At 36.3% G+C, this 27,233-nt stretch overlaps 1 protein-coding gene across 3 annotated transcripts in view; it reads left to right on the forward strand.

Annotated features, from left to right (window-relative positions):
- Trpgamma (Transient receptor potential cation channel gamma) overlaps positions 1-27,233 on the forward strand; it is a 369,660-nt gene that overhangs the window by 318,361 nt on the left and 24,066 nt on the right. For all 3 annotated transcript variants that reach the window (XM_074169989.1, XM_074169988.1, XM_074169990.1), the window contains 3 exons: positions 1,469-1,510; positions 12,680-12,860; positions 21,952-22,243. In XM_074169989.1, the coding sequence (XP_074026090.1) occupies positions 1,469-1,510; positions 12,680-12,860; positions 21,952-22,243 (515 nt within the window). The remainder of the gene's footprint in view (positions 1-1,468; positions 1,511-12,679; positions 12,861-21,951; positions 22,244-27,233) is intronic.

Consider the following 27,233-nt stretch of genomic DNA (forward strand, 5'->3'; position numbering starts at 1 on the left):
TTATATGGTGTTGCACTGGAAAATGACAGCTGGTGAATGAATGGCAGGATATATCGGTGCGAGTATTGAAATGATCTTCAGGTGACCGCCTTGGCATAGGGTCGAGAGACTTGCAGTACCCCTATTACCACTGGGTTTCTTTACGGACTGAACTTTTCAATGTAGACATCAACCCCTTGCGGCAAGTAACCAGCATTCAAAGTCACATACGTTGCGACGATACTAGTGTTAGAGGGAGGACAAAAACCGGCTGTGATTTCCAAAGTTATGAGAAGTACGACCCAAGGTAATCGAATCGTTGCATCTTCAGAAGTCGAACCACAGGCATGTAATTGAGGATTAGTTCCATTGTCTTGACGTAACTCAAAGTCATGTAACGTCACACGTAACTCAAAGCCAAATCTCAGGAGATAAGTAGGTGGAGACAAGGTTTCAAGGTCAAAGTCAGTGTATTGCCATTGGGGTGAATACGTGAATACTGGCGAGTGGTAGTCTAGAACCGTCATTAGTACGTACCCTACTAAGACAATAAAGAAAATACCTGCTTCTGTGAAAAATTTTATTGCATGTTCCAAAAGAGGCAAATATTTGTTTGAAGATAGAGACCGATCGAAAAAGCAGTTTTTGGTACATGCTTGAAAATATCCATGACATGACTTCAACAAACAGTCAAATTGGTAAAAACGTTCATGCATAATAGATCTCCAAAAGTTTGAATCTTGAACAGAAGCTTTCAAGGTTATAATCATCACGTTCGATTCGTATTCGGTTCGGCAAATAATTCTTGAGCGTGTTGTTAGTGCATATGAAACTTGGGTACATTTTTACAACACAGAGAAAAACAGCAATCGATGGGCTAAGGACATGCTGGTTCGTGTTCAAAAATTTGTTGAAAGACTTCTTGTTTTAGTTTTTTGAAATTGTCAAGAAGTAAATGTGAATAATAGAAAATCAACTGAAAATTACTACTCGAATTTACTAACCAATCTACGAAAGTAAATATGAACACAAAAATTTGTCCAGAGGTATTTTGTTTTTGGAGGACAATGTCCTTATACACAAATTGTCTGTTGTCATGCAAACAATTCGTTACTTCGGATACGATTTACTTGAACCACCCCTCTTATTCATCAGGTCTGCCTCCTTTCGAATCAGACCGATGTCCCCATCTGGGGAAAATCCAGATGGTCGTGAATTGTCTTTCAACAAGAAAGTGATCACAAGTTTTAGGGTTCGGGTTTACAAAGTAAAATTAATTAGAGAATTCTCGTATTGCGAATAATTAAATACTCTGTTCTTAAAATCTCTGTTCGATTTTATAGTAAGTTGGGAATAGTTCAATACATCCCCATACTTTTTCACAAAAGCACAGAAAATATTCTCATGCTCCTGGAGTAAAGAATGATAGAAAATGAAAAAAAAGAATATGAAATATTTCACTTTTATTAAATACTTCCATTTGTTTCAGAGGAAAGTAAAGAAGGCGAGTGAACGTGACTTTAGATACCAAGTAAGTAAACACATACTTTGAAATGGTATACTTCATTGATAATTTCAGGGTATGAACATAACGAAAACGATGCCGAGTTCAAAATGTAACGATCGTGCTTTGGACTACTGAAGAAATTTCATTTTCGATACATTCGTATTATGTTTACTTTCGTTTGTATTGGATACTTATGAATGAATCCGCAAAATGCTCTTTTGTACAATCATCACCATATATTAGATACTACTTACTGATTTCAGGCTAACGTTGATCTACCGAAATATTGAAAAAATGTTAATATAGGGTCTACGCAAAAGGACTTCCGGCTTCTGATTGATAACGGCCATTTTGTTGAAGCTACATATGTCAAATGCTTTGTTATTTATTCAGACCCTTTTGCCAAATCTCTATGAATGGATATAGCGTTCAACAACACGTGCACATATTTTTTTAATCAAAATGAGTGTTCTGTCCGGGAAACGTATCGCGCGCTTCATCCATTTTACAGTCGCTATAATCGTTCTACCGAGAGAACTATTCGTAATGTGGTGGATAAATTTGAGTTCAATGGTTTACTAAACGATCGACCAACACCTGTACATCAAAGGAAAGCAAGACCTGTCGAAAACATCGCCGCTGTCTATGAGAGTGTGCAGGAGAATCCGAGGCAGTCGTTTTCGTGTCGCTCACAAGATTTCGGCCTTTCGCAGACCACAACTTGGTGATTTTTGCATTGTGATCGTACAAAAATCAATTGGTCCAAGGAAGGTAAACGACCATAGACAACGTCGTGTGTTCGCTGGATGGGCTCTGAAGCAGTTGGCAACTAACCCTAATTTTCATCGAAAAATCATCTTCAGCAATGAGACCCATTTCTGGATGGATGGATACGTGACAAAACAGAATTGTTAAATTTGGGAGGATACCAGTCCACATGAGATTGAAAAGCGTTCAATGCATCCCGAAAAAGTCACTGTTTGATGCAGATTTTCGGCTGGCAGCGTCATCGGTCCATATTCCTTTGAGAACGACGTCATCACTGTCAACGGCGAACACTATAGGTCGACAATTACCAACTTCTTTTGGTCTGAATTGAATCTGGACACCAAAGCAGATATGTGGTTTCAACGGGACAGAGTGGCGGTACGTGCCATATAGCTCATGTCACATTGGATATTCTGCACGAGAGATTGGAGGGCTTAGTCATCTCACGTGGATGTGATGTGAACTGGCCATTAAGATCGTTCAATTTGACCCTGTTTAATTTTTTGTGGGGTTTTCTTGAGTCGCAGGTGTATGCGAATGATCACAAACCACAGCGGTCCTCAAAGCCTCCATACCATTGGTCAAAATTACCTTGATTTATTTGCCATGGAAAATTGGACGTTTCGGATGTGCTCCACCCAGAGACATTTGCACGTTGGAATATCACACACATTATGGCGTCAATAGGTCTTTCAGACGAATAAAAAATTCAGAGGATATCTCACACGCACTTTGTTTTATTCAAATTCAAAGATGGAAGGCGCTAAATGAAAGACCCTATATTTGGCAATATATCTACTCTTCTAAGAAATAATTTGAGCTTTCTACAGCAGATACCCAGGTGAGTAAAAAAACGGCCACTTCGAAATGGCAATGTTAACAAAATTTTATCTTTAATAACTTTTTGATTCTCAGCCCGATACTGATCAATTTTTCAATGTGTCGAAAAAAAAACACCCTAAATAAATTCACAGAATCGAATTTCCCAACAATCCCCACACATTTCACGGAGGACAACAAAGTCATGCTTCAGTTCAAAATTCAAAATATCCTATGAATGAATACAGCTTCATGAATTATTAAATGAATATTTGTATTTTCTCTGCATTCTTTACAATAATCATGGAAAAACTAATACGTGAACATTAACATAGGTAGCAAATAGTAACGAAAAACAATGAAAGAATTTTTCAATTTTGGGTGTTGCTTGGACAAAAGCTTCCATTATATGATGCATATCACGAAATAGCTTTCGAATATACTTCTTGGGCATATAATGTTTATAAATCGGGCCTTATCAAGAAATCTGTTTAATTTAAAATAGTCTGGAACTAATTCCATTCCATATATTAAAAAAAATTAGGATGGCCGTCAAACGCAGCTCCAAAGAGCAAACCTACTCTATTTTTATCGTACTTCAAGCTGTAGCCTTAATATGAGACTTCGTGAAGACGCTGTAAATGAATACATTTGGCAATGACATCAAATCTTCAAACGAATTTGACAGTATAAATTTCATTTCCAAAGCCATCCGTAACGACAAGAGTGATTCGAAACGTATAAAGAATCTCTATTCATAATTCTTTCGATTGATTATTCATACCTTGTGATTTTATTTCATCTAATACGAATTAATGAAATTGATTTTCCTCCATCAGATAACTATAAATTTCACTGGGATGTTAAATATCTATTGTTGTGTAATACAACTAGAGTTAGTATAGATTTCTACTACTTCTAGGAAAAGCTTTTTTGACATGTGTCTTCCTTATTGCAAAACTTTTGTTTCATTGAATTTGATTATGTGTCCTGTTTCGAGAGGGTAGCGTTAGTGCACAGAAATTTTTATTTATTGTCGCTAGTCGACAACAGATCGAAAACTCACAAGACTGTGTCAAATTGCAGGAAGACGTTAATAGTGTCTATAAATGAAGTGTGAAAAATGAGCTCCCGTTCAATACATCTGAATGTTTTGTCCTGTTTGAACACGAAAACTGAATAAGACATTATACGTGTTAATTCGTATCAAACTTCCGTGCCAAAAAATATCCACTTTTCGTCAGGACAATTATTTTATTGACAATGTCAAATTTACATAAAAACTCTTCCTTTTTCAACAACTCCGTATCAACAATAATTCAACGGTGATAAGATCAAGGAAATAAATAAATAACTCAAACTAATCAAATAATCAACAATACGATTACACAATAAATGGTATAACATTATCCAGAGTAGAGACTGTCAAATATTTGGGTGTATACTATAACTCCACACTCTCGTATAAACCACATTATGGGATTTGTATTGAGACAAAACGTATATTTCGAAGGCATTGAAGCGAATATATATAATAGTTTGGTCAGACCTAAACTTGAATTTGGGGTTGTAGTCTGGCATCCTTTTCATATTGTTCACAAATATAGATTAGAGAAAATTCAAAACAGATTTCTGAGGTATTTATATTACAAAAATACTCGGACTATAATACAGTTAGATCAGTAACACTACGGGAAGAAATTAAAATACCCATTCTAGAAAATAGATGACAGGCGAGTATAGTGTTAATGTTGTACAAAATATATAAGAAATATATAACTTCTCCGGTCTCATATATTCAGTCAAGTTCTTCATTACATCCATCATTACAATGATCAAAATAATAACAACTTCCTTCCAATGGCAGATATCAACTCTGTTCTCACTCCCAAATAAGTTTATCATGATTTCAAAACATACTTGTCAAGTTTGTTTGAAGGTGATTGACAATGTTTCGTGATGAATTTCACTAGTTCGGACTTCCATTGTCTATTATATAAAATGATTTGAAATCCCTGAAACAAGTAAAAAAGAATAATTAAAAAAAGAATAGTTGAAAATAACAATTATATTAAGCAACAATAAACCTGAAATGAAATGATAGTAATATAACCTACAAGTAAAAATATAATAATTGAATAAATAAAAATTAAAGGAATGCAAAAAGAAAATAATAAAAATAAAAAAGTGTAGAGATTCCAAGTCACGTTAGTTCACGACGTTTCGATTGTTGGTATCTACAATCGTCTTCGGGTGATGACTGGACTTATTCCTCCGAGAGATGACTATTTTATAGGTCGTTGAAATACTTTCACTTTCTCTACTTTCCATTTTCCGCTTCACTGATTCCGTGAGAGATGACCGATTTGGCGGGAGTTGGTCATTTCTCGTTTGATGATGGGTTTCCATATGTTTCGTATATCTACGCTGGCCTGGCTGAATACGTTGTTGGACAACATGTATGCGGCTTCCTTAAATTTTCTCCTGAACCAATGTTCCTCTCTGTGCAAGATCTCAGCTTGGGACCACTCGATGTTGTGTTGATGGGTCCAAACATGGTCTGCTATTCCTGATTTGCTGGTTTCTCCTCGCTGTGTGTGCTTCTTGTGCTCGGCAATGCGAATATTCAATGGCCTCTTAGTTTCACCAATATAGGATTTTCCGCACTCACAGGGTATCCGGTAAATGCAATTCTTGGAATCGCAGTCCGCGTTTGGGGGCCTGGTTTTCGTGAGGCTGCTACGGATAGTGTTACCGGATCTAAAACAGGTTCTAATGTTGTACTTGGAACCAATTCTTCTTATCCTCTCCGATAATCCTCTGATGTAGGGAAGTGAAAGCACTGGTTGTGACGGCTTCTCTTCCTTGCGAGGCTCCTGCTGTCTTTTGGCCAAAGTCTTTTCTACCATCGCTTTGGAGTATCCATTCCGCTGAAGATCACTTTTGATGATGTTTAGTTCCTTCTCGAGACCTTCCTTTGTATTACAAAGCCCAAAAGCACGGTCTAATAGAGTCTTGATGATTCCTCTTTTTTGTCGATTGATGGTGGTTGGATTCGTGGTTCAGATACTGTCCCGTATGAGTGGGTTTTCGGTATACAGATGTTTCCCACTTAGTGTCGGTCCTCTTCACCAAAACGTCTAAGAATGGCAATTCATTGTGGATTTCCTTCTCCATTGTGAAAGTGATGGAAGGTCTCACGCTGTTGATGTGTTTCAGAAAGGCGTCTAGTTCAGTATTCCCATGGTTCCATATTATGAAGGTGTCGTCAACATATCTCAACCAGACTCGAGGTTTCTTGTGGGCTTCTTCAATGGCCAGAGTTTCAAACCACTCCATATATATGTTGGCTATGACTGGTGAAAGTGGCGATCCCATTGGCAGTCCCTCATCTTGTGTAAAGAATTCGTCCTTCAGTTGGAAATAACAGTTTCGTACACAGCATCCTAGTAATTCCATAATTACTTCTATAGGTAGATTCATTCTCTCTTTCAGGTTCCCGTCTTCGGATAGCTTTCTCTGTATGATTTGGAGTGCTTCTTCGACCGGAACGTTGGTGTAAAGGCTTTCCACGTCGAAACTAATTAGTTGATCTTCCTGTGTGACTTCAATTGACCCTAGTAGTTCGACAAAATGTCTTGAATTCTTCACAAGAGACGATGTTTTCCCTTGTAATGGTTGTATTAAGGGAAGTAAAAATCTAGACAAGTTTTGAGTAGCCGAATCTCTGGAGCTGATGATCGGTCTAAGCGGAACGTCCTTCTTGTGGATTTTGGGTAGACCATACAAGTGAGGGGGCTTACTGTGGTGCGGTGTTAGGCATGATCTTTCCTTGTCCGAAAAATAGACTTGGTGTTTTTTCAAAATAAATCTGGTACAACTTCCTTTCGATTGATGCAGTTGGGTCCCGTACGATCTTTGTGTATCGTCCCTTCTGCAGAACCTCTTCGATCTTCTGTTCGTAGAGAACGGTATCCATTACCACAGTAGCGTTTCCTTTATCTGCAGGTAGGATCTTAATGGTGTTGTCTCTACGTAGGCCGTTCAGAGCTCTACGTTCTTCCTTGCTGATGTTAGATGTTGGAACTGGTTCTCGATCCAACTGTTCTCTAATTTTCCATCTGAACTCTTCTGCCTCGGTCTGGTCAATGAGGGAACTGGTGGATTCCACTGCAGTAATTATCTCCAAAGTGGGCACAGATGTTGGCGTAATGGCAAAATTCAGGCCTTTCCTCAACAAGGATTCCTCTATTCCCTGAGGGACTGCCAATGGGATCGCCACTTTCACCAGTCATAGCCAACATATATATGGAGTGGTTTGAAACTCTGGCCATTGAAGAAGCCCACAAGAAACCTCGAGTCTGGTTGAGATATGTTGACGACACCTTCATAATATGGAACCATGGGAATACTGAACTAGACGCCTTTCTGAAACACATCAACAGCGTGAGACCTTCCATCACTTTCACAATGGAGAAGGAAATCCACAATGAATAGCCATTCTTAGACGTTTTGGTGAAGAGGACCGACACTAAGTGGGAAACATCTGTATACCGAAAACCCACTCATACGGGACAGTATCTGAACCACGAATCCAACCACCATCAATCGACAAAAAAGAGGAATCATCAAGACTCTATTAGACCGTGCTTTTGGGCTTTGTAATACAAAGGAAGGTCTCGAGAAGGAACTAGACATCATCAAAAGTGATCTTCAGCGGAATGGATACTCCAAAGCGATGGTAGAAAAGACTTTGGCCAAAAGACAGCAGGAGCCTCGCAAGGAAGAGAAGCCGTCACAACCAGTGCTTTCACTTCCCTACATCAGAGGATTATCGGAGAGGATAAGAAGAATTGGTTCCAAGTACAACATTAGAACCTGTTTTAGATCCGGTAACACTATCCGTAGCAGCCTCACGAAAACCAGGCCCCCAAACGCGGACTGCGATTCCAAGAATTGCATTTACCGGATACCCTGTGAGTGCGGAAAATCCTATATTGGTGAAACTAAGAGGCCATTGAATATTCGCATTGCCGAGCACAAGAAGCACACACAGCGAGGAGAAACCAGCAAATCAGGAATAGCAGACCATGTTTGGACCCATCAACACAACATCGAGTGGTCCCAAGCTGAGATCTTGCACAGAGAGGAACATTGGTTCAGGAGAAAATTTAAGGAAGCCGCATACATGTTGTCCAACAACGTATTCAGCCAGGCCAGCGTAGATATACGAAACATATGGAAACCCATCATCAAACGAGAAATGACCAACTCCCGCCAAATCGGTCATCTCTCACGGAATCAGTGAAGCGGAAAATGGAAAGTAGAGAAAGTGAAAGTATTTCAACGACCTATAAAATAGTCATCTCTCGGAGGAATCAGTCCAGTCATCACCCGAAGACGATTGTAGATACCAACAATCGAAACGTCGTGAACTAACGTGACTTGGAATCTCTACACTTTTTTATTTTTATTATTTTCTTTTTGCATTCCTTTAATTTTTATTTATTCAATTATTATATTTTTACTTGTAGGTTATATTACTATCATTTCATTTCAGGTTTATTGTTGCTTAATATAATTGTTATTTTCAACTATTCTTTTTTTTAATTATTCTTTTTTACTTGTTTCAGGGATTTCAAATCATTTTATATAATAGACAATGGAAGTCCGAACTAGTGAAATTCATACTTGTCAAGCTTATAATAACTTTTTTTTCCTTTCAGTCGGTATTGTGTTGTAACTAGATACAATGATACTCTGTTCACGTATAGATATCAGAACTCTCATTTATGATTCACTCTTAGATAATCCACATTTTTTGTACAAATAATTATTTTCATGTCATACGGTTTTCACCTTTTTGAAAATAAATGAATAATAAAATATTTGACATAAAAAAATTAAACACGAAAATATACAACATATTTCAAAGTTTGCTTCGATCGCTATGTTGCAAAACTCATATAAAAAGTCATACGAATATTAATGGCACAGTGCCACAGCAAGCTCATACTTGTCGCTATCCTCCAAAAAATTTCGCAGCTTTTCGGCATCATAATATACTCTCAAGTTATAATTTGATGAATGTAGAGAATCAAAACTCAGGTCGGCAAATCCCCAAGCCAACCTACTTATAGCAGAATCCAAGTCCACTGCTTCCAGCCACTTCCAGTAGAAATAGATCTGAAAATACATTCATAAGTTTGAAAATTATGTTGCTAAAAGCAGTCACTTAAATTTGACAATGTCCGAAACGAGAGAACTAATCCATATTTTACATTAATATACCATATGTCTAGTGTATACAAAGATATGAGCGAGATAAGCGGGTTTTGGCACCGTGATAATCCTGAGAACTTTGAGTCATATATGTGAAAATGAATTTGGCTCTCGATGAGTTCACTTGGCTAATCATTTCTTCTGTGGAATGTTTCCTCATACAATAAAACTCTTTGAAATGATTTATCATTTCGCATGAACATCATCTATATCTTTTCAATTTTATAAGTTACAGATATCATAGTTCTCTGTTTCATAGCCCCAGTTTGTTGCATTATTGCAAAATTGATCTCGATATCAAATTTCAAACTATCCATTTCGAAGATAGAGAAATTATGGTATAAAAATATGAGATATTTTCACCTGGATTGCAGAGTACACATGACCCTAAGAGGGGTGCTACCTTACCATAGGCTAGGCCATCATGGTCGATTCCGCTCAGTTGGAAGTCGGAGGTTGTTCAAGGTCTATTCCTTGAAACTTGAGTTCGTTCGAAATCAAATTCACCTTGTCGTGAATCAATCAAGGTCGTTCAAGATCAAACCCAAAACACTGCCTCAAAGTCACGTTGCTTCGTCGTGTGACATTGGTCAAGGTCATTCAATTTCATACGCAAAACACATCCTCAAAGTCACTTGGCTACGTCGTGTGACGTAGGACAAGGTTGTTCAAGGTCAAACTCAAAACACTTCTTCAAAGTCACCTTGGCTACATCATGCGACGTTGGTCAAGGTTGTTTCAAAGTAAAAAGTTTTTGTTGGAGGTTTAGAAATCAACTCAAACCAACTACTTATGTTGGATTCAAATTGCTGTAATAAATGAAAATTTCAAAAATGTGTAAGTTGAGTGTAAGTAAGTTGAGTTGAACTTTGAATCTGTGGGCAGCTGTTCATCACTAAGTACTTCTGACATACCGCTTCAGGTGGAATGAAATGGCCTAAGTAAACAGTACACTGTTCGTGAAAGTTTATATAGAAAAGAAAGAATTTGGAATATTTGAGTGACAACAAAGTTGCCCGGCGGAAGTTGCTAGCCTGATAATACATGTGTGCGTTGGGTTATTATCGAACTGTACAATTTCATTATTCTAGAATTCATTCTCAATGTAGCTGCTAATTTAAATGAAATATGGAACTTACTCACGAAATAATAACTTAAAAACTCTTGCTACGAAACAAGTAGGAACACTCGGTGTTCAAAAATCAGAAAATCACATTCGTTCCGTAAAATTGTGTTAACGTGAGTGTTAACGTGGAATGCTCACAAATAAGCTGGGATTCTTAAAGTTTGATGAAGTAGTTATCCCATTTCCATAGAAAAACCTGCCCCAGTAGCAAGCAAATCTGAATATTATTCCAAAATGTATGAGGACTTTATAAATGAAATTTCTTCGAGGAATAGTATATTTGACAAACCCCCATGCACAATTCAGTTTGGTGAGACGTGACTGTAAAACAAAGGAACGCAAAAGACGTGAAATACAACAGCGTGTCACATGTTTCGTTGTAACTTCTTCATTCAAATTTCTGGTATTCGGATTATTCATGAATAAAAATTATTGTCCAAAACAAGCACTTCTCTCAGTCACCAGAAATGCAATACTCTTCTCGACTATGAACCACAATACTATGAAACATTCCACAGAGAAAGCAACTGCTGAGTTCACAACTGATGTCTGTCTCATAATCACTAATATCGATTTTGAAGATACCTTAACACATCAAGCGAGTCCAAAAAATTGAAAGGTGTCTTCAACACTATTTTTTGTTTCGAAGAACGAACCGTTACAATGAATGTTGTTCCCGAAACTAAGTTGTATGGCATTCATACTATCGAGTGAATCATTTACGTGTATTATAAACAAAGTAACCCCAATACACTGCTTTAGAGAACCCCATTTTCAACTAAATCACTTCCATTGATTCGATCATTACGATATACTGATTGGTATCGGTTTTGAAGTAATGGAATAATCTGCATGAAGCTGACCTGTATGGCTAAAGAGGCCTCAAACCCTACAAATATCATCACTACATCAGATGAAATCGCAACTGATATTCAGTATAAAACTTTATTGCTTTCAAAATATTCCCGATTCCTAGATATATAGTACTCTGTTCAATAAATGAAGTGAATTTTATTTAGTCATTCATCAATTTCTATTTTGTTTCTTTCAAAGTAATCCCTTCCAGATATAATACACTCGTGTCAATGTTTTTTTTCAATCCTCGAGGCAGTTCTGATATGCACTTCTTGCTAAGTCCTTGAGCTCTCTCGACGCTTCAGTTTTCATCCCCTGTATCGTCTCCAAACGCCATTCTTTCATGAGTCTCTTCAATCTTGGGAACAGGAAAAAGTCACAGGGGATCAAATCTGGTAAATACGGGGCATGATTACGGTGTTGTTTTCGGCCAAAAAACTATGAAGAAGCAATGGCAAGTGAACAGATGCATTATCATTGAGCAAAAGCCATGGATTTTCTCTAAAACAACAGATGTTTTCTCCGTATTGCTTCTCGCAAGCGGCGCATAACTTCAAGATAATATTCTTTATTGACAGTACGACCGTATGGCAAGATCTCCTGATGCACTACGTCATGGTGATAAAAAAAAACAGTTAGCCAAACCTCAGAATTTTTTCATAATTGACGTGCTTTTTTGTTCTTGTCTCTCCATTTGGACTATTGGACTTTGGTTTCGATGTCATTACCATTTACTCACGGTTCGTCACCAGTTATGATCCTTTCAAGTGAATCTGGATCGCTATTGACGCCATTTAACAATTCCTGAGTGATGCCTATATGGCGGTTTTATGCTAAAAATTTAACAATTTTTGAAAGAATTTCGCTGGCACACGCTCCATGCCCAAAACTTTCGAAAAATTTGCATGGCATGACCCATCCGATATGCCAAACAGCTGACACTATGTACATATCTTCGAGACGAGTGTATCAACATGAAAAAATCGATAATCGAATATGTAGTCCGTGAAATTTTGAACATTCACTTTATTTTTTGAACAGCCCATGTATATACACTTTTTCGTCATTTTGGCCGTGACGGTTCAGATCTATTCTAATTTCTGCTACATTTGCAACGATGGAAGTTAGTAGCAGATTCGATGAAGATAGATGTGTTGTTATGTTTGATCCATCGAAATACGACCCAAAAAAATGTTAGAGCCACAACTGTTATTTAAAGTTATTTTATGTGTTCCTGTAAACACAGTTCCATTGTTACTTTCAACGAATCATTTTCAAATGTGTATGGGTCACAAAAGTCGAACATGCCTAAACTCTCGCAATGATTTTATTCATGTTGACAGGGCATTATGAGAAATTTGGTTCGGCGGTACGTGACGGTGGAACAAAGGAAAGCAGAAAATCAAGGCGTCACTGAGGACGATGTCAACGAGATCAAACAAGATATATCTGCGTTCCGCTTTGAGCTGATAGAAATACTGAAGAATTCAGGAATGAACACATCGACTGCGCATAATGTGATGGGTGAGACAATCATGTGTTATTGATTATTAAAGATATAACGAATTGACATTTCAAACTATCCATTACAATAACTATACAATTTTCATAATAAATGTTATTTAAGACGCGTTTGGACTGGTACATTGAACTGTTCTACAATGACAGTAGGTAATTACAAAACTTGATTAGATGAATGAATAATTCTTGTAAGACATAAAGATTTTGAGAAAAACAATTACAGAATAATATTACTTCTAGGAAGAAATATGATTCATAAATATCTAAATCATTTTCATTTTACGCCTAAACTTAATTAGATGACTGAATTTTAAGAAAAGAAAGTTTTCTTCTTCTTCATCTTGATACAAAAAATGTGGGAATCTTCCAAGACAGTTTTGAAGAAAACAATAACAAATTTCAGAAAAACAGGTGATTTATAAATACTGCTTGCTCCCATGGTATTGCAAAATTTTATGACAAACCTATTAGTGTAAACCGCATATCGATATTCATTATCGTTTCTGAGTTACTGCATGTTTTCTTAGAAAATATGCATTTTCGAAAAGTTGCTATGACTTTTTTTCTGTCGAAATTTCTTCGTTTATATGAAAACATTACCGAAGCACTTTTTGCGTATAATTCAGTGGTGTAAAGAAACTATTTTTTTCAAATGAGATATCAATTGTTATTGATGGAAAACTATTTGTTCAATGAGACACCCTGTAATTCCAGCATATTTCAATAGAGCGTAAAATTACCTTTCCAAAAATGTAGCACACTCGATGATTTTCTAGAGTCATCTTTGAAATGAAGAGCTTTTATAATTTTTCATGTTGACTTTGAAACGTACACTTTGATCAAGTATGCTTTGGACGGTGCGGCGATAAAACAGAATGCAAATCTTCAATGGTAGCTGTAACGTTTTGATTTAAGTAGTAAAGATGCTCTTCAATTAGTGGTTTCCGTTCAATTTTCAAATTCATTCGCAATGAAATTTGAGAATTATGAAAAATGTGATATAATAGTGTTTCATAGAAACTGAGGAATATGCAGAAGCACCAAGCGATTTTTATCACGAGAGGTATCCAGAAAAAAGACAACCTTTTAGAGACATTTTCGCGAGATTGCGACAAAACTAATTGATGTTGGTCAATTTGAAAAGAAGAGGCCAAAATGATATGAATCATATAGGGATGAGAAGTTGAAAGAAATAGTCTTTTTAGGCGCTGTTGAAAATAATCTCAAAATATCAACGCGAAATGCATACCAAAAACTAACGTTGGGAGAATTTAAAAAAACACAAATTCAAGCCATTCAGGAACAGAACAGTTCATCTACTCAGACCAGGAGATTTTAAACGACTCATGGCTTTTTGCCAGTGGTTCCTGGAAAGTTGTTACCAAGTGCCTGATTTTTCGTTGAATTGTATTTGTACAGACGAAGCTTGCGTGAGCCATGTCGGCATTCTCAACAGCTACAATGCTCATATTTGGGCACAAAAAATCCTCAATCTATTGTGGAGCTGAGAAGTCAGGACAGATTTGGATTTAGTGTGTGGGCAGGTGTTTTCAGAGGTAGAATTATCGGCTCGTTGATTTATAATAGCACTAGCTCTCACATCTCAGAAGTATTGAGAAATTTTAAGGCAAAATATTGAACCCATTGTTGATGAATGACCACTAATGGAGCTCAGAAAATATTTTCAACAAAACGAGGTTTCGCCACACGATACTGCAATTGTCACCAACTTTTTTATGCAAATTATGGTAATAATTGGATAGCCAACCAAAGACCCAACCGTTGACCGGACAGGTAACTGGACCTAACGCCTAAGGACTTTTACCTCTGGGGAAGGTTGAAAATTCTCATTTTCAAATTTCCAACCAATTCTAGATACGAATTGAAAGCGGCAGTGATGCAAAGTTTCTCTACTCTCACTCCTATTGAACTAATCAATTCGACAAAAAACGTTCAGAAAAGGTGTCACCTGTATGTAGGAGATGCTGGTAGACATTTTAAACACCTTTTCTGAAAAAAAATATCTCATTGTTTGTTCTTTATCATTATTATCATTATTGTTGAAGTTTCATTTATTAGCAGTAAATATAGTATAAATTGTTATCAGTTTTATTGAAACTATGTGTTTTAATTACAACTGTGAAGAGCCTTCTCAACATTTGATAGCTACTACTGAACAATTTCTTTTTGTTATATAGCCACGTCGCCCAAACCCTACTTGATCAAAGTGTGCGTTTCAAAGTCTACATGTGAAAACCAAAAAAATCAAAGCAAAACATCAAGACTGGTATGTTTTTGAAAGGGTAATTTCAAGTTCTATCAGAATATAAAAGTCTCATTATAAAAATATTTTTCCATCAATAACTATTGATATCTCATTTGAAAAAATAAGTTTTAACAATACTGAATTCTACGCAAAAAATGCTTCAGAAATGTTTTCATGGAAACAAGAAATTTTCGTCAGGAAAAAAGTTACAGAATCTTTTCGAAAATGCATATTTTCGAAAAACATACTGTAACTCAGAAACGATGACAGATATCGATATGCAGTTTTCACCATTAAGTTTGTCATATTTGACTTCCAGACATAGCCATCAGTTTTCATCCATCTAGTTTGAAAACTGAAGATTCCCTTCAAAAGTGTCCAATTTGACACACTCTGTATCCTTTGATGAAATTTTAAACAAAAATTTACTACACAAAACGTTGCTCTATCTAGCCTTTGTTGTGTAAAATAGTTCTCATCTGATATTCATGAAAATTTACATATTTATGATACAGATTTGTCTCTTGCGGAATTTCAGAACCAACGAAAAGTTTCTGAAAGTTATGTATCTGGTTATATTGATTCAGGATGAATCTATTGTGTTGTCCGGGTCATCAATTTAAGTTTTTGTGATGAATACCTTGAAAATTATACAATATCTCTGTGAATACAACGCAAACTTACTGTGTCATTCATTTTTCACTCGAGTTTGAATTTCAATGTAAAGTTCTTTCTAGTTAACATTCTTATTGTTACGGGTTCAATTATACTGATACCTCCTAGTTGACTCATAACTTCAATAGTGCTCTCGTAATTAAATCATTCAGGATGAATAACTTGAAGTCACTCGGTGATCTTCCACAGCAGAAAAATATCTGAAATGAAGTCATATTTTTAAATGTTCAATCAGCACAAGAAGTACTTCACCTACTAGTAGTGGGAGTGGACCTTGAGCAGTATGTGTTCGTTTATCTAGATGACGTGGTCATCTGTACTTCGATCAACACATCTCTGTTTTGAAAGAGGTCTTGTCTCGAATCATGGCCGCTGGATTGACCCTCAATAAAGAGAAATGTTGTTTTTGTATACCAGAGTTGAAATATTTGGGATATGTTGTGAATTCGACCGGTTTATTGGTTGACCCTGGAAGAGTCGAGGCCATTATCCGCATTCCTACTCCTCGGAGTGTCTCTGAAGTAAGGAGGATAGTGGGTTTGACCTCGTGGTACCGTCGTTTCATACCCAACTTTTCAACTCTAATAGCTCCACTAACAGCTTTTTTGAAGAAGAATGCCAAATTTGTCTGGTCAGAGGAATGCGAGAGAGCATTAGATACAATTAAAGATCGTTTGATCTCAGCACCGGTCCTTTCCTGTCCCAATTTTGACCTACCATTCACCATACAAACGGACGCGTCAGATTATGGTTTGGGAGCGGTCCTATCACAACAGCACGAAGATGGCGAAAAGATCGTGGCTTACCTGAGTCGTTCATTGACGAAGAGTGAACGTCGGTATACAACTACTGAAAAGGAGTGTCTTGCGGTGCTTTTCGCGGTGGAAAAACTTCGTCCTTATATCGAAGGATAGAAGTTTTCAGTTGTAACTGACCACTATAGTCTACGATGGTTGTTTCAGATCAAGGATCCAGTAGGGAGAATTGCGCGATGGGCACTACGTTTGCAACAATATAATTTTGATATAATACATAGGAAGGGCAAAGAACACGTACCAATACTAGATGCAATTCTTGACGTGAACGATGCAGAACAGACCCGTATAGATCATTCCAGTTCAGACAAGTGGTATTGTCGTATGGTTAATCAAGTCCAGGAATCTCCATCACGATATCGTCTATGGAGAGTAGAAACTAATAAACTCTATAAAAGAATTCGAGTGAAATACCCCAACCTGGATGACCCTTTAACCAAAGAATGGATTCTAGTTGTACCCAAGGAAGAAAGGAAGGACCTCATTAGGGCTCACCATGATCCTCCAACTTGTGGACATCTCGGGTGTTTCAAAACCTTAGGACGTTTATCTCGATCATATTACTGGCCTATAATGAGGACCGACGTAGCGAAATACATCCAGAATTGCGAAACCTGTTTGAGAACCAAGCCTGTTCAGAAGAAACCAGCCGGTCTAATGCTGAGTAAGACAACTACCGTATCTTATCCATTCCAGTTGGTATGTATGGATATAGTGGGACCCTTACCTAGAAGCTCCACCGAAAATAGTTAGATTGTATCGGTATGTGACTGTTTCAGTAAGTTTTGCCTACTGTTTTCACTGGGAACGATTACTGCTACAAACGTTACCAGAATTCTAGAGGAACAAATTATCTTAGTATATGGTGCTCCTAATAAATTGATAACAGATAACGGACCTCAATTTAAAAGTAAACTATTTCGAAATGTAGTCAAGGAATATCAGATTACCCACTCCTTCACAGCCAATTATCACCCCCAAGCCAACCCCATTGAAAGAATACACCGAGTGGTCAAAACTATGCTCACGGCGTATGTCGGAAAAGATCATAAAGTTTGGGATGAATACTTAGCGAAAATTGCTTACGCAATCAGGTCGGCACGGCACGAAGTCACGGGAATGACCCCTAATTTCATTGTGTTTGGACGTGAGGTTAGCGTTTCTGGGAAAGATAATCCTGATACTGGAGATATTAAAGAATTTAACCAAGAATTAGATATTTCAACTCGTAACGAGAATCTTAGAGAGGTTTTTCAAGATGTATCTCGAAGACTGAAGAAAGCATACGAGATCAGTAGAAAGGGATACAATCTAAGACGACAGGATGAGCGCTTTACTATATCACAGAAGGTTTGGAAAAGAAACCATGTCATGTCTGACGCGACTAGATATTTCACAGCCAAGCTCGCTCCCAGGTTTGTAGGTCCGATGGTTGTGACTCGAATTATGTCTCCATGGACATATGAGCTTCAGGATGAGTTTGGCCGGGATTGCGGTATTTGGCACGCAAAAGATTTAAAAGCTCATCCCCCAGATTGTAACTGAAAATGAGTAGTTTTTTTTTATTATTATTTCTTTCGAAATTAGTATAGGTAGTTATTACGAAGATTTTTTTTTTTGGTTCAAAGAATTTTTTTTTGAGAAAAAAAAACTTCTATTGGGAAAGAGGGGTGTGTTACGGGTTCAATTATACTGATACGTCCTAGTTGATTCATAATTTTAATAGCGCTCTCGTAAGCCAAAACATTATATAATGTATTAAATCATTCAGGATGAATAACTTGAAGTTACTCGGTGATCTTGCACAGCAGAAAAATATCTGAAATAAAGTTATTTTTTCAAATGTTCAATCAGCACAAGAAGTACTTTACCTACTTTGAATGCTTTCTCATTCAAGATACCAGTTTAGTTCATTGTGAATTTCCGACAAGAATAAGAACATTATCTGTTTTATCACCATTCCTTAATTTTCCATTTCCATATAGGTTAATTTGTTATTGTTTGGAGAGAGGTTATCTAAAAGATCCAACCCTGCTAAATATTCAAAATTTGACAGAAAGGATGTCATTCATCTTCAATATTCTCAACTTTGATGAAATGTCACTAATTTTCCTAGTTTGACCTCCAGAATCTATATGTTTCCTTTTCCTTTTTTATTGTGGGCTTATCAAAGTGGAACATGTGGTTCTAATTTTCTCAAGTTATAGAGGATTTTCTGAGTCTGAAAAATAAAAAGTAGTTGTAAAACCATCAAGAAAATTATCATAGGATTGATATTTCAACCATCCAATGTGGATTTTGGTTTTCAACTAACCTTAAACGTTTCCTGACGAAACTCCTGACGAGACCACCCTCCATCGAAGGTAGGTATTCTGCTGGGACACATTCTGGGGATTATCCTCTAATAAGTGCATTTCGTATGTATTAATGAATCCACAGGTTAGTAACTTTTCTGTCTTTTCAGGTCTCTTTTTGTTTAGTACCTAGTTTTACGTTTTCTCTGTACGAAAGATATTACCAGCTCCCACATCATTATGTCCTATAGCTATACACCAATTTAGCTAGCATACACCTAACCGCTTGGAGACAGCTTCATCCCTGCTCAGTAGATAGAGTTTGCTGGATTTCCTCTGCTAGTTAAAGTATAGACTTCTCCCAATCCTGATAAACTGGACGGACCTTGTATAGAAAGCCATTGTTGGGGATTGCAAAAGAAAGGACAACCTCCAAAGGAATATACAAGTAGGATCTACTTCATTTATTAATTTTTCGTTGCACAACTTTTGCTTCTTTTCAACATATAAGGAACATTTCATATCACCAAGAATACTCCGTGAACTCGTAAGAGCAGTAGTGGTATTTTATAGTTAGCACCTAGAACATAGTAAATATTAGTTATCAATTAACCTTATGCATTGAACTGACACTGATATATATAAAGAAAGAGGAAATAAATCGATCAAAAAATTACAAAAGAAAAATGAGTGATAAGTATGACAATTGAAATTAAATTAATTTTTTTTGATAAAATGTCTCAGTCAGATTGAAGGTTCGTCTCCGGTCTTTTGAATCTTCTCCAAATCTTCCATTGTTTTCAATGCAATTTTTTTGTCATTGTGTTTGACATATATGGTCCCATTTTTCGACCAGACTGCCTCTCTGCCATATTGTACTCTGGCCTTAATCATCAATTCCAGGCGTTCCTTGGTAAGTTCTTCAGCTATTGACAGTCATCTACCCTTTATTTTGCTTTTATTGAAAAAAATAATATTTCGGTCTGCCAAACAGCTGAATTTTACCCTAATCGGTCGAGGTTTTGCAGCTCTATCCTTATAAACTCCCACTCTGTAGCAATTTTCGAATCCAGTTATATCTGCATGTAACTTATCTTTGAAAAACTTTGTTAATTTCTCACTTAAATTTTCGTTTTTGACGTCCTCGATGCCGAATAATCTCAACTCATACATTTTAGAATATTGTACCAACTCAAAAATTCAAAATGCCAAGTCATAGTGTATGGCACTCCTCTGGTATAGATCAAGTTTTTCTTTGAGTTCTAAATTGTTATTTTCAACGCAATTCAATCTGATCATAATTTTTTCCACATCGTTATCGAGTTTCATTATTTTTTTATTGTGTTGTGTTTGAACTTCAACTCTTGCTTTCTCAACCTCACAAATTTTTCTGGTTAATCCTTCAATATACGAGGACCATTTTTTCGACACTAGGTTAAATATTTTATCAGAAAGGCTGTCCATAAAAACTTTGTCGTTTAAACATTCCTTTGCCACTTCTTTTGCAATGCTTTTTATTTTATCTACTTCTTGTATTGTATTCATGGCCGATAAAAGTAATTAATTACTTCGTTATGCGTATCACTATACAGCTGGTAATGCACATACACAACGGTAAACTAGTAATAAACAAATTTTCAAATTTTCACGGAGAAATTAGCACGAGAACAGTTTGGATTCTGGCACTTTGCGGGAGCGATTCATTCAACGTCTACTCTGCGCGACAGTTCATAGCAGTTCAATTTCCATCAGCGATATTGTTCCCATTCTTTGATACTTCCATCAGGAGATTTTTGTTGGGAACTCGTTTGATGGAATTCAATACCTTTGTGGTCCCATGGTTATGTCTAGGTGGTATTAGAAATTATGAATCGCTTATCAACCTTATGTGACAGGAGAGCGGCAGAGTGACTTTATGGAAAATCAGAGTATGAATATCTTGTGAATCACTCTTGAATAAATTCTATTTTTGTATTATCGTACCACCTGTTAAAATAATCTTAATCTGATTATTAATTGAAATTTGATTTATAAAAACAGATTGTTTTGATACCATCAGCTTTCTTCATTTCATCTGACAAACTTTGAACGTGATATGTTTTGGCACTGGTATTGAAACTGATTGTGTGATTCTTCAGAAGTTCATCCTCCATGTTTTCACCCACCAATTTGTTAACTGGTACATAAAATTCATTACCCGACGCATAGTTGAAAGTATCAAATTCATCAACATTTTCAATGATGCATGACATCATAGAAAAAGTCGTGAAAAAGTGTTATCGACATCCAATATACTCAACTTTGAATACAATGGTTTGTTATAACAAACCTCAACTTCACCCTTATCCATGATGACAAAGTCTTCCACGAGCTATTAGATCATTGGCACCCATACCCCTTCGTATACATTTCCAATGTGTAACAATTCTATTTTAAACATTTTCCAGTGTTTTACCATATATAGAAAAAACAATTACTCAGGTTATTATTCAAATCGATATATTTTTTCAACCATGCTGATTGATTGGATCTGGAAATAACATGACTGATATGACCATAAAGATTCGTTTAATCCAAGTACATGATGAATGATGAAGGCTCGTCGAGATTATAATTAAAAAAAAATGATATTTTGTAATGTACTTTCTCCCCAAAAATTGACGAACACCAACGAGTTTTGATAATTTCAACTCTCAAGAAAAACCTGAAGATTTGAAATAATGAGAAAGGTCCAAACAATGTGAAACTATGAGTATTCACTCATGGTCATATGATGTGGCCCAAGTTCAGGGTGATGGATCAAGGGCAGAGTCAATCGTCAAGGTCAAACTCTACGCTCAAGGTCATATTACATGACGAAAGCTTAAGATTGTGTAATATCATTCGATATCATGTGACATGCATATCGCGCAAGGTCGTCATTTAAGGCCAAGGTCGAGTGGTTGAGGGAGGTTCAGAACCGTCATCAACACCCTACTCCAATATCCATTGAAAAATTAATGACAAATCTCTCTGGTGATTATAATTCGTCTGAACACCTCCAGGTACTGGTGGGAAGAAAAACCGACAGAAAGAGCGACGCCTCATGAAGGGTTTCAACATAGCGCCCCAGCCGTCTACTTCGTCTGCTTCACTACCTCCCGTTGCCGAATTCATTGCATCCCTTCAGCAACATCACGATGATCACCATCATCACCACGACTTTTTCGGATCTACGTTGTCTGGAATATTCGCCAACTCCACGCCAAGGAAGCTGCACCAACAGAGTAGCACAGTGTCTTCGTCTCAGGGGAGTATCAATGAAGGACTACACCATCACCATAACCATCATAAAAGGTAAGAAACTGTTACTGATATATCAATAACAGGAATTCCTGAAATCGAACATTCAAAAAGCCCACGTGAATGAATTGTCAATAAATTTTTGTAGCTAACGTTCGCACAACTGTTCTTTATTCTCAAGCTGATTTTGAGCATCTTTCGCCATTTAGTTTATCTACATTACCCAATATGTTATTGGGTAATGTATTGTTATTGGGTTATTGAACGTATTTTGTAATTTTTACAATGGATAAAAATATCTAACACAGAATTTGTCTTAAATTTTGCACTTTAAAGGGAATTTCATGTACCAAAGCACTAAACATGTTGTATGGGACTGACGGTGTATCGAAATAATAAAAAAATGCGTGTATGAGTGATACAATGCATCGAAAAGCGGTCAAGATGCGGTAGTAGGTCGCCTCCTACTGGTCGGCCACCAATATCCTCAATTGAACTTAACATCTGTAAAGTACAGGAAATGTCTGAAAATTGACGTTCAAGTCTGTGAGAGAAAACCGCTGAAATTGAAATGAAATGAAACAGTTACTAAAATTTTAAAATCTTTTTTAGACATGGAACGCGTTGCCGCTCAACTCGTACCGAAAAACGAGAATTTTCTGAGAAAACTCAATCGTGTGGAGGTCGCTGAAAACATGTGATATTATATATATGGTCATGTCAGCTGAGTGGTTTTTTCCACAGAAATGTTTCGGTTTATGTGTACATTGTCAAGTTCCAAAGATATTTGATATTTCATAGCCCTTTGTCTAGTATGAAAGATTACGTATTCTGTTTTTTCGGTATTGAGATACAGTTGATTGGTAGAGAACCATTCCCCAAGTTTCCCTAGTAACAGATTGCAGTTGTCCTCGTTAGTCAGAAGGCCTTCGCGGTCTACTATAAAAGCTGAATCATCTGCATACAACGTTATATTGTATTCCGGTAGATATTCCACTAAGTCATCAATGAACAGTGTGAACAGTACTGAAGCTAGTACACTACCTTGAGGAATGCCTACTTCCAGCGTCACGGTTTCTGAACGAAGCCTACTCACTGATCCATTTGGCTCCTTTTGAGATATTTGTACAAATTGACTTCTGTCCAACAAGTAGGATGAAATCAGTTTTGAAGCTGTGCCCCTCATTCCACCCAGCTAGAGCTTCTTGAGCCGTGCTTCATGGGGAACACAATCAAAAGTTCTACTTGAATCGCAAAAGAGCCCTATGGGTGATCGGTCATTGTCAATTCTTTCAAGGATAGTATGGTAAAAATCAAGCTGTTGTAGTAGATTCTCCTTTTCTGAAACCGTGTTGTTCATTTAGTATCAGATTATATTTCTCTATGAATGATGTGAGTGTGTGTAAAATGCAGTACTCAAATACTTTCGCAAAAGAAGAGATTCCCGATACTGGTCTATGATTTTCAATGCGCGATTCATCTTTCTTTTTATATATTGGAGTTATCTTTGCCGACTTCATTTGACTGGGAAGTACCCCTGTTTCTAGAGAGCGCTTCACTATATGTGCAAGTGGTCTAACCAAGTCATTGCCAAATTTTCTCACAATAGCTGTGAGAATTTCATCAGGACCTGTAAACATTTTTATTTTTGTATTATGATTGACATTTCTGTATCACTGAAAGGCATCAAAACGATCGAGTTAGGATTGGATTTTCTCGTGAAATTAAAACTAAGAATTTCAGGTATTGACTTTGCTACTTTTTTTGAGCCTTCATGAAGAAATCGTTGAATAAGCTTGCTAATTTTAGAGGATCAGGGATTTCTTCGAAATTATGTATAATTTGCATGTTATATTTTGACGTTTCTTTATTTTTAAGTGTATGATTTTCAACAATGTTTTACTTTTGTTGTCCGACTATTGAAATAATTTGCTATAGTGTTGGTTTCTGCATCCTTCAACTAACACTGAATGTGTTTTATTCATGAGATTGTAATGTTCACGAAGGACCTTATGTTTTTTTTGCAAAATATAGAGATATTTCAACTTTCTACTTGATTCTTTCAACTTCTCTGTCACCCAGCCTGTTTTACTATCTTTATTTTTTACAATTTTGCTTGTCAGCGGAAAACACTGATAAAATATATGATTATATATATGAAAAAATATGTTGAACATCTCATCTGATTTGTTCCATTCATCTCATTTCAAGTTTGAACTTTCAACATTTCTGTAAATTTCAGTTTGTTGTTTCATTAAACAGCCTGCTGTGTATATGTGATAATTTGATAGTTTCATTTATTTCAATTGGATTGATCAATACTATTGAAGACCTATGATCTGAAAGAATAACAGTCTTTCACATTACGAAATTCTTGCCAGAAGGTGAGACAGTAAATAAAGAATATTATATGAGCGTTATGCGAAGTTTGAGATAGCAAACTTGTCAGAAAGCTCATGAATTTTGCACCACGAAAACGCTCCATCACTCAAGGTTATTATTGTAAAAGAATATTTGCCCCAGAACAGTCACCTGTAACAGTCACCGTATTCACCTAATATGGCTTCAAATTACCACTTCGAGGCGCCCGTCTCCACTCTATAGGACATAAAGGAGAATTCGCAGCGAGTACTGAAGTTTATTGAAAAAATGCGTTCAAAACACATATTAATGATTGCGTTGTTCGTTGGTGTATTTTGAAAAGGGCCTTTTTTGTAAGCAATGCAAAAAATTCCAAGTAATATTACATATTTTGCGTTTCATTGACCGATTCCTGATACTTTTTTGATATACCTGTACTTTCATCGTGAGATTGAAACGTAACATTCATTAAAATCAACATACTCCAAGAATATTCAAATTCTCCTGAAGTTAATAAATAAAAAGTAGGTAGAACTATAGAATACTTTTATACCAAAATATTGTGAAACCTATGATTTGCTTCAAATGAGTGCGATACTTACCAATTAACGGCTTTTATCCACCACTATTCTATATTGTACCCATTTTACGACTGTTTCATCGACCTCAATAATACCCATTGATCACGGCAGTGATTAGTGAGTCAATAATCACTGCTGTCAGATGCTGATGCTTCTTTAATTTAGCTATAATATTATATTGTACTACAAACAATCGATTTTTAAAGTTTTATCGGGTAAATCACCAAATGATTTCAATTCAGTTATGTACCTACATATATGAAAAAAATTACACGCTTCCTGCCTGTAGGCTCATATGTGAGGAATAGTCTCGTGATTAACTTAGATTAATCGATGGTCTGATTTACTGTTTTGCCTGTTCTTTAGTATTGTCACTGATTATGCTGTGCCCTGATATTGGTGATATATGTCGAGAGAGGGCTTCTTGGTAAGAAAAATCTATAGAATTTGTAAGAGAGTGTTCAGATGTGGTCCGTCACTCTCTCAATTACGGTTCGTTCCAGGAGATCATTTATTCGAGTGTATTAATCGCTATCGCTGATAATACTGAGAACTTCATTTTGCATTCTTTTCAGTCTTTGAAGAGGCGTTCTCTTCAGCCTGTAAAATACTGGACAGGCGTATAGCAATGCTGGTCTAATCCGATATTCGTATATTAATAGAAGGAACATCTACACTGAGCTATCAGCGACTTTGAATATGCCTGTCATATCTTATTCTTCAGATACCATGTTTTTCGGAACATTTTTTACAGCGAAATAGCTCTTGAAAGAAAACAAATTTGACTTATGTGCTTGGATTTCTCAGTGTTTTCATATTTTGTGTTGAAAAACGAAATCAAAATAGATATAGAAAATGAAAATGACTTTTCTTCAGCATCACAAAAAAATAAAAAAGCTGTTGAAGTTGCCCCACTGAATTCATTGCCGGAAAAGTCAAAGAAAGTATATAATATGGCTTATGAATCTTTTTTGAACTGGCAAAAATGAATGAAACCACTTCATTTCCTGAATCGACTTTGTTAGTATACTTTACTGAATTATTCGCCAAACAACGATATTTTTAAGACTATACAAGACTATACAAATACTATACAAGACTATACTAACTATACAAGGCTGGAAATAAAGCAAAGATGACTGGGCTATAATAAATAAATTACGTGGAAAAGGTAATATATTGCCTACTAATGCGGATATAGATCCTAACGTGTTGAACAACTTCTACTGTACGATGGCATAAAAAATAACATCAGAATTACAGCCGACAATCCATCCAACTGAGATTATGAAAAAAATAAATATTTCAGATAACTTTTATCTATTTGCTACAGACATATACGAACTGAAGCAAACTATAAAGGAAATAATAAACAATACATCATCTGTTTATGATGAAATATCAGTTGAAATTTTGGAAAATCTCCCAGAATGCGCTTTAAATATTCTTGTTGAGGCCATTAATAAATCATTTTATTCTGCCAGATTTTCTACATGTCTGAAACTAGCAATAGTCATTCCACTTCATGAAGGTGGGTGACATGAATGATCCATCTTCCAGCCTATATCATTGCTTCCCACAATCTCAAAAATAATTGAAAAACTGGTCAAAAAGAGAATGCTGAACTTCATAAGTAATCATAGCATACTAATATGCAAATCTCAATATGGATTCCAAAGCCATAAAAACACAGGCGATGCAATGTTCTCTTTTCTGAAAAATGTATATATTGGTTTAAATAATGATGAATCTATTAGGGCAGTATTCTGTGACTTCCAAAAGCATTCGACTGCGTGAACTATGAAACACTATTATTCAAATGTCAGTGTTATGGCTTCAGAGGATTGTCATATAACTGGCTTTACAGTTATCTAATAGGCAGGAAGCAATTAGTAAAACACCAAGGAAATGAATCGCATATTGAAAATCCCACATAGCAATAGATATTCCAGGTATATTTCATGAATATACATTTAAGGATTTTGTATTATGCTATGAATATGCCATGGATATATATATCTTTTGGAGAATATTCCCTGGAAGTGCTCCTGGCGAACCTTTGATATATTTTAAGAATATTCCTTGGGAATATTCTTGGAATA

The sequence above is a fragment of the Leptinotarsa decemlineata genome, unplaced genomic scaffold (assembly GCF_025532065.1).
Source record: "Leptinotarsa decemlineata unplaced genomic scaffold, Ldec_3_MD MMD2_P_RNA_scaffold_6, whole genome shotgun sequence".
Lineage (NCBI taxonomy): Eukaryota > Metazoa > Arthropoda > Insecta > Coleoptera > Chrysomelidae > Leptinotarsa > Leptinotarsa decemlineata.